General features: G+C 49.7%; 1 protein-coding gene across 1 annotated transcript; it reads right to left on the bottom strand.

Moving 5' to 3' along the window:
• Window positions 1-854: 854 nt before the first annotated feature.
• On the bottom strand, window positions 855-7,170 carry SHISA2 (shisa family member 2). The gene is made up of 2 exons (XM_081130405.1): window positions 6,231-7,170; window positions 855-3,033 (listed from the first exon to the last, which is right to left on the bottom strand). Exons 1-2 carry the CDS (start codon window positions 6,562-6,564, stop codon window positions 2,480-2,482), a joined length of 888 nt encoding a protein of 295 aa, XP_080986531.1. The 5' UTR covers window positions 6,565-7,170; the 3' UTR covers window positions 855-2,479.
• Between the last annotated feature and the right edge of the window lie 780 nt (window positions 7,171-7,950).

Here is a 7,950-nt window from a genome sequence, read left to right as displayed (position 1 = left end):
GTAGGACCAAGTGAAAAACTCATGTCAATTTATTAAAGTGTGCTTTTGCTTTTATTGTGATATTTAATTACCACATAGAAAAGGAAGAGAAGTTGGACAGCCTTATATGAGAGAAGCACTCCCTTACATAAGCACCCTCATGCCTGTATTTTGAAAAGGCTGTCAGACTGTCGCAGACGGACACTTGCATCCGGGAAGGATGGACCAAATCAAGGACTGGTGAACTATAGAAAGTCAGGCCTATTGCCCGCTTTTTACAGCCCTCGAGTTTAGAATGATTTTTACATTTTAAAATGAAAAAAAATTAAAAATAGGATACTTTGTGACATGTGAAAATTGTAAGGATTTCAAATTTCAGTGTCCAACAACAAGGTTTTACTGGCCCCCAGCCATGTTCATGGGTTATGGCTACTTTTGTGCTGGAGCAGCTGAGCTGAGTAGTTGCTCGAGACTGTATGGCCTGCAAAGCCTAAAATATTTACTCTCTGGTTCTTTATTGAAAAAAGTTTGCCATCCCTAGGCTGGTGATCTCTAAGGTCCCTTTCACCTCCAATCTTCTAGGAATTTTACTTCCTTAGATAAGTCAGAATCCACCATCAAAGACAATGTAGCCTGATACGATTCCAAAAGAACTCTGTTGTCAACATTTCCCACAGAATGTTGGGAATAATATTACTGACTCATAGAACATACATACAAACTTCCCAGATATTGATTAGTTTTAAAGGTAGGCTCTTGGTTCTAGAAAGCAGTACTTATAATTTTGAGCAATTTTATTCTATTAACAGGTTTAATAGACCGTCTAAAATTACCAAGTAGAATGAAAACAAAAAAAAACACAACTCCCCCAGGAATTCATACCATAAAATATTTATTAATAAGTAAAATTATTTTCCCCTGCCTTTGGTTATTAAAAACGTTTGATTATCTTTGTTGATACCAATTGCCAACAGTGGTTTTACATTATTTAGTCATGAGATAGATGTTAGATTGTTAGATAGACAGGTAGGTAGGTAGGTAGGTATAGGTAGAAGGTAGGTAGGGTAGATGAGAGATAATAGATACTGACATAAATATGTAAAAGACCAACCTTATAATGGTTTAATTACAAATCTTGGTTTTGCTAGCAGTTGGAAATTTACTCGCACAATACTTGAACTTATTTCTTATAAGTAAACAATACGATACACAAATTCACTTCAATTTCATAATTCAGAACACTGGTAATGAGTACAGTGCTTGCTGAGGACTAGGAGAGAAAAACACGAACTAACTTTGTGGAGAAAGAAAGTCAGTATCTCTTTGAAAAGCTTTTCTCTTAATAGTCCCTACTGCCTGAAAAATAAGCCATTTCGATAACAAGAGTATAAAAAGTCTTATGATTTGCAAAGTAAATTATATTTGTGGTTTAAATTTCGTCCCAAGTCTCGGATTATGGCTGAGAAGCTATACTCAACCTTTGTAAAGCATTTCTTTGATATTTATAGGGGAAACAAGAAAATGTTTTATCAGATCTAGGCAGAAATGCTGATCTTCATTTATAAGAACCGTAATTACCTGCACTCGGTTCTATACGGACATGGGGATCTGAAAACCAAATAGAAAGAAATGCCAAGCCATATGTAACTTGGAGAAGTAGCAGGTGATAGTTTATAATTTCAATATAAAAAAATCTAATTACTTCTCAGATGTCACTGTTAAGTTGGAAAATTAGATGATACAATCAAGAAGGGGATGAATGGCTTTATTACTACACCACCCACTACTTCAAGATTAAAACCCCAGAGTTCTGAAATGTCATCAGTTAAGTAACTATACAATTTCTTTCAGTCTCTTTTTAATGTAGAAAATCACTTTGTAATAAGATCTCTACACAAGGTAAAAAGCACAAAATAGACAAAAAAGCACAAAAATAGACAATATATATCCTTTTACAATGAAAGAAAGAATGCCTGTGAAACACTGAGATCAATGACTAATCTCATGGAGTTCAAATTAGATTTCCTTTTATAATAACTGTGTTCTTAATATCTTCTCCTAGACCTTGGATGCTTATGAAAGACCAAGGTAAAAGGGAAGAATAGGTACTCTGATGGGGTACAGTAAAAAAACAAAAGAAATAATAACAATAACATAATAAAAACCTTAACCCATCTGTTTACAAATTTCTTTTGACAGCCATACCTCAAGGGCACTTAAGGGCTCAAGCATTTGTCATACAACCATTGGTAACAACGTGGGCATCTCCAGGTGATGCCCTTTCCCATCATAAATCAATCATGCACTGGGATAAAACATCCAGAAAAGCTAATTCAGAGAGAGACGTTTTCACACAGTTTGGGGGCAAATGAAGCTATCCAAAAGAACTGTGCCGTGCACGTCACCGGCATGCATGGACTTCCACTTTGAGTATCCTTGCCAAGTCCACAGCTTCCCTGTTTTCCTCGGTCATGTAATGGAGCCCGGCTGGCACCTTGAGTCACACGGTCACAGCTGGGTACATCTTCTGTTCACTGTTAGTGTGAGGGAAGGGGGCCTGGATCTGCCTGTAGCCCGCCTGTAGGCTGTCCATGAAAGGCGGCACAGGAGTCATGGGCACTGAGTCATGTTGCACCGTGTAGCCCACATATGGGGGATGCAGGTACTGCCCTTGATGGGGCACAATCTGGGTGGCCTGCTGACAGTTCAGCACAGAGAAATTCGTGGGCATGTTGACATACACGTTGTTCATGGTCCCCTCGGGCAAGCAACAGTTGGTCTGTGACCTTGTTGGGGGTGCCCGGGCTCCAGAGTTGGCGCTGGAGCTGGAGCTGGCAGCTGTGCTGGACTGGCGGGAGGACGACCCTCGGGAAGTGCTGGCGCTGGGGATCATGGGGATGGTCTCCATCAAGCGGTTCCCCCCTGGGGCCCGGCTCTGCTGGGGCTCCTGCTTAGGCCGGAGACATCTGCAGCAACAGGCGGCCACGAGTGACCCCAAGATGATGAAGGCGACAAACACAGACCCAACGATGAGGAATGGCACGTAGATGGGGACTGGAAGACAAAAACATAACATGATTCACTGTAAATATGCAGTAAAAATCACTGCGTGGCAGTGGAGATTGGAAATGAGTGACAGGAACACCAAACCGAAGGGCCCAGGCTGGGGCAGTCTGTGTGCTCATTAGCAGCCCATGATCTGCACTGTCCTTTACTGAGTCTCAGGAAAGGTGGGAGGGCCAGACAGGCATGGCAGGTCAGCCCCCAAAAGCAAAATTTTAAATATTTACAGCTAGTAAATATTAAATTTTAGTATTCTAAAAACACCGACTCCAGGGGACAGTCACAGGGTGCCTCAGGTGTGGGAGAACTGGGCTCCCTCCTGAGGGTCTGCCCTGTACCACTGAGCTGGCACTGCTTTGCCAAGACCAGCAAGACATAGTCCCTGTCCTCATGTGTTTTCCAACCAAACAGTTAAGGACATGGGCAGAAACACATCAAAAAAGTAACTTCTTGGTAACCTTGGGTGGAATTCTACAGAAGTGGCTCCCAGGCGTTCTGCCGGCGCCTCCCTCCTGATTCTCTGCCCCCATCAGTGGGTGTATCTTATCCAGCTTATGGAAGCCCCGTGCTGCTATCCCCAGGGCTCCCACAAGGGTTTTTGAAAGTAAAATAATATAAAAGTGGCTCACTACCAACTTTAGTAAAGTTATTATTTTTTACCTTTTACAGTTTTATTTTTCAGAATGAACCTCACTTGTTAAATATGGTGCCCACTGCTTTATGCTCTGCAGGCTTTCCCTGTAGGTCCTCACACAGAATCCAGTGTCGGGAACTCCAGGGTGACTTCCACCTCAGGCCCTCTGGGCCTGCCTGGGTGCTCCCTGGCTCCCTGGAACAAATGTCTTGTTGCTCCCGACATTAGTTCTCCTCGGTACCTTGTTCCATGCTGCCTGAAATGACTTCCCTGCACAGGAGTCACTTCCCCTTTCCACCACCCATGGCCCATGCTAGGTCCCCCTCCCACCCCAACCCTCACCAGCTTCAGTTAGGCAGGCGTGTGGAGTTTTCCTTACCCTTCTTTGACCTCTGTGCCTTACAGACTCCTTTTGGAAATGGACATGGCTAGGGTCTGACCGAAGCTTTTGATTTATTTGCCTCTGGAAATAAAACTTCCTAAAATATGCTAAAAGGAGTTTGCAAGGAATGTAAATAACTTGCTGAGGGCAAACACCTTTTAAAGAATTTCAACTTGTTTCTATATAGATCCTACAACTGTCTGACTTAAGTATGGACAGTCAGTTATTGTAGGGATTTTAGGAAAGTCTTAAAACATGAAACACACGTTTCCTCAGTCAGTGCCGAATATAGTAGCACACAAAGTAATGGAGAAATAATGCCTTACAAGTAAAATATATTTTTTAAGTATTAAACCAAAGCTGACACTTGAAGATTTCCTTAATCATCAATGCTGAACAGAGTAAATCTTCTATTTATGCATAGTGTCCCTTTAATAGGTAGAAACACTTGCTAGTTTACAGCACAGCTGGCTTTCTGACAGTGGGACTGTTCTAATTACACGGTCACTTCAGACTAACTATAGTATACTAGAGCAGTGAATGGGGGCTTTTCCATCCGTATGCTATAAACATTTCATTCTCTAAATTAAGATACCAGTCCTAAATGTGTCATCAAGAAGTAAAGAAATAATAGTATGAAAAACCCCAAACACTAGAGCAAAAACTAGCTGAAAGCAGCCTAAGTCCACATAATGAATTTTGGGGAGAAATAACTGTTCTCCTTCCAGAATTTTTAATTGGAAGCGTAAATAACTACACAGGGTAAAAAATGCTGGGTTCCTCTAAGCCCTCAGCACTGTTTAATTAGGCATGTTGCCCTTCCTGACTCAGAAGAGAAGCAAGAGGAACGGAATTTTCAGGAAAACAGGACTTAAAAAGTAGGGTGAAGAAGGCACCCACGCACATCACAGAGTGTCATGAGAAGTCTGCTGCCTATGATCTGTCCCAAAGCCAACCGAACTTTTTAGAGACCATTAACGAACCCAACTTAGCTGACACACAGAAGTAGCAGCTCCGGCTTTGGCTCATTTCTCAAGGCTTTATTCCACGGCCACACACCCTGCAAGGCTGAGCTTGTGTTTTAAGATGGCACCTTTTCTGGAATTACTCTCAGTTCTCCTCTCTTCAGATTCAATGTCGTGGAACATTAGGAATGGCTTGCTAATAAAATGCTTGACTGCAAAGGGACCAGCACTGAAAAGAGCTGCCTCTTACCAGGGGGAGACGATTCTGTAAACACAGATGCCACTAGTGCCAAGCTCAGGTAACTCAAAGCCCGGGCTCCTTGTGCTGCTAAAAAGTCCTGTCCTTAATATAACCAGCTGCAGAAAAAAGCAGAGAGGGCCTCTTGGTGACACGCTTGCCATTTGACCTCTACCCCTACACCAACCTAAACCCTCCCTCTCAAACGCACTTATTTGATGTGAACCCTGGAGGGAGGCCATCTGGGAGGTTTGTGAAGAGGAAGCGGAACCTATCAAATTCTTGCACGGACTTGTTTATTTTTCCAACTCTACCTTTGGTAATTTGAAAAAATATATAATTTTTAAAAACCACAGAAAGCAAGATTGTGCACGGCTCTGATGTCACACCTAGCAAGTCCAAATGGTGACAACTGTCCAGAAACCAGAGCGGCCGGGTCTGGCAGGGGAGAGGCGCAGCAGCACATTAGACGGCACGAGTCTCCTGGGTCTGGTACAGCGCATCGCCCGCTTACGTCCTGAGGAACTGCCTTCCTTCTGAGGAGCCTTCGCGGAAGTGCCCCTGCCAGCCTCAGGGTTTCCTCCGGTACCCCCAAGATGCTAACCTTTAGAAGTCAGACCTCTGGAGATAGGAGGCATGGGACGGGGCACCCAGAGGCCCTTCCTTGGACTGGAGGATTGTGGAGCTGTCTTCGGCCCACCCTGCCTTAAATAGGTGGTTTCCTTGGGAAAATCCAAGCCACACCACTCTTTAGCTGACAGATGGGGAAACTGAGTCCCAGGACGGTGAACGGGTGCCCCATTTCGCACACAATAATAGCTGCGCCAGAATGCAGGCACCACCTCCTGGTCCAACCCCCTCATCTGAAACCTCAGTGCTCCCGATTCCTCTCCCCTCCCCAGGGTCCCAGGCCCGTGCCCTCCAGGAGAAGCCAGCCTCCCTCGCGCCGAGCCCCGCCCTGCCCCCTACCTGCCGAGCCGTCTGAGCCGTCTTTGTCCGCACGGCCAGGCTCGCCGGCGCCCTGCTGGCGGTCGTTGTCGCAGCCGCCCTGGTCCAGGCGCGCCTCGGCGCTGGAGCAGCAGTAGCGCAAGGCGCAGCTGCCGCAGCAGATGGTGGCGTCGCCGCCGTCGAAGCGCTCGGGGCACTGGAAGCCGATGCGCCAGACGCCCTGCGCGTCCAGCCAGCCGTGGCAGTACTCGCCGCTGGCCCGCGCCCCCGCCGCCAGCAGCGCGGCCAGCAGCAGCCGCAGGAGTGCAGCGGCCACACGGGCGGAGGAGGCGGACCGGAGGCGTCCACCCCACATGGCACCCTGGGCGCGGGCCGCGCGTCTCCAGAGGGCGCAGCGCAGTCTCCAGTAAACCGTGGCCCTCGAGATCCGGTTCCCACTGGCGCTCAAGCCGGGAGCTCGTCACCGAGTGTCCCTTCCGCGGCGCTTCCCGCGCGGGCCACTGCCCTCCGCCGCGACGTCCCGGGAGCCAGCGACGCCGGGCTGCTGAGCCAGGAGGCTCCTAAGCCATTCCCTCCCTCCGCCGGGTGGCCCGGCCCCGAGGGGGCAGCCTTGATAGTGGGTCCGCACTGATGGAACTCTTTCTTTCGGGTGCAGATTCAGAAGGCCCCCGGGGTTGCCGTCCCGCATCCCCTGGAGGCTTCACCCTCGAGAGGACCCTCCCCGTGCATCCCCGAGGGGACGATCCCTCCTGTCGGATTACCGCTGGGAACGCCGCTGCGGACCCGGAGCCAGGGCTCTGCCGCAGGGTTGCAATCTCGGGATACCGCTCAGGATTCGGGGAGGGTCTCCCTTCCTTTATTCCCCTCTCGGGCGGCGAGAAGGGGCCAAGAAGCCGGACAGTGCGCGCAGGACTCCGGTCAGCAAGTGCAGTGACCGGCCGCGCTCAGTCTGCTCAGCTCCAAACTCGGTCCGCATGGCTCCAGCCGCGTAGCCCCGGCAGCCCTCCGGGGAGCACAACGGTCCCGGCCGCAGGACTTGCGGTCAATCCTCCGAGCTCATGCAGCCGTCCAGGACCCCGCCGCGGTCCGGGGAGCCTGCCGGGCTGGCGGCGGCGGCGGCAGCTGCGCGTGGGTCCGAGGCGGGCGGCTCGCGCCGGCTCCCCTCCTCCGCCTCTCCGGCTGCAGCTCGCTCCCACGGGCGCCGGGCCTCCGCCTCTCCCTCTCGGCCTGCCTGCCGCGCTCTCGGGAGGTGCGCAGCGGTGGGCACCTCCCAAGAAACTTTCAGTCCTCCGGGTGCAGAAGAAGCGGCGCCCCGCAGCCGCCCGCGCCGTCGCCGCGCCCGGCACTCGGCCAGCTCCGACTCGGTGGCTGCGCCGCGGCGCCGCGCTCTTATGAGGAGCCCGCGGCGGCTGGGCGCGCATGCGTGCGGCGCCCGCTGCCCCCGCCCCCGGTGTCCCGGGACGCGAGCCCTGCACCTTCCGAGGGGGACTCGCGCGGCCGCGGCGCGGGCTGCAGGCTGGAACAGGCGCCCGAGGAAACACAGCTGACTCAGGGAGGCCTCGCGAACGCGGCAACGGTGATAATTCAGGCGAGCTAAATTTGCTCAGTGAAGATCTCTGGCATTCAAAATTCGGTTTGATTCTCAAAACTTCCCCAAGGTGGATACTAATTGCTTTACATTTTGCAGACAATGAAGTCGCCATTCAAATGAACTGCCTCTGAGCTTCCAGCTGCTGAGTCC

This window comes from Miniopterus schreibersii, assembly GCF_964146895.1.
Source record: "Miniopterus schreibersii genome assembly, chromosome: 2".
Taxonomy (NCBI): domain Eukaryota; kingdom Metazoa; phylum Chordata; class Mammalia; order Chiroptera; family Miniopteridae; genus Miniopterus; species Miniopterus schreibersii.
This window is presented reverse-complemented; position numbering and strand designations above follow the sequence as displayed.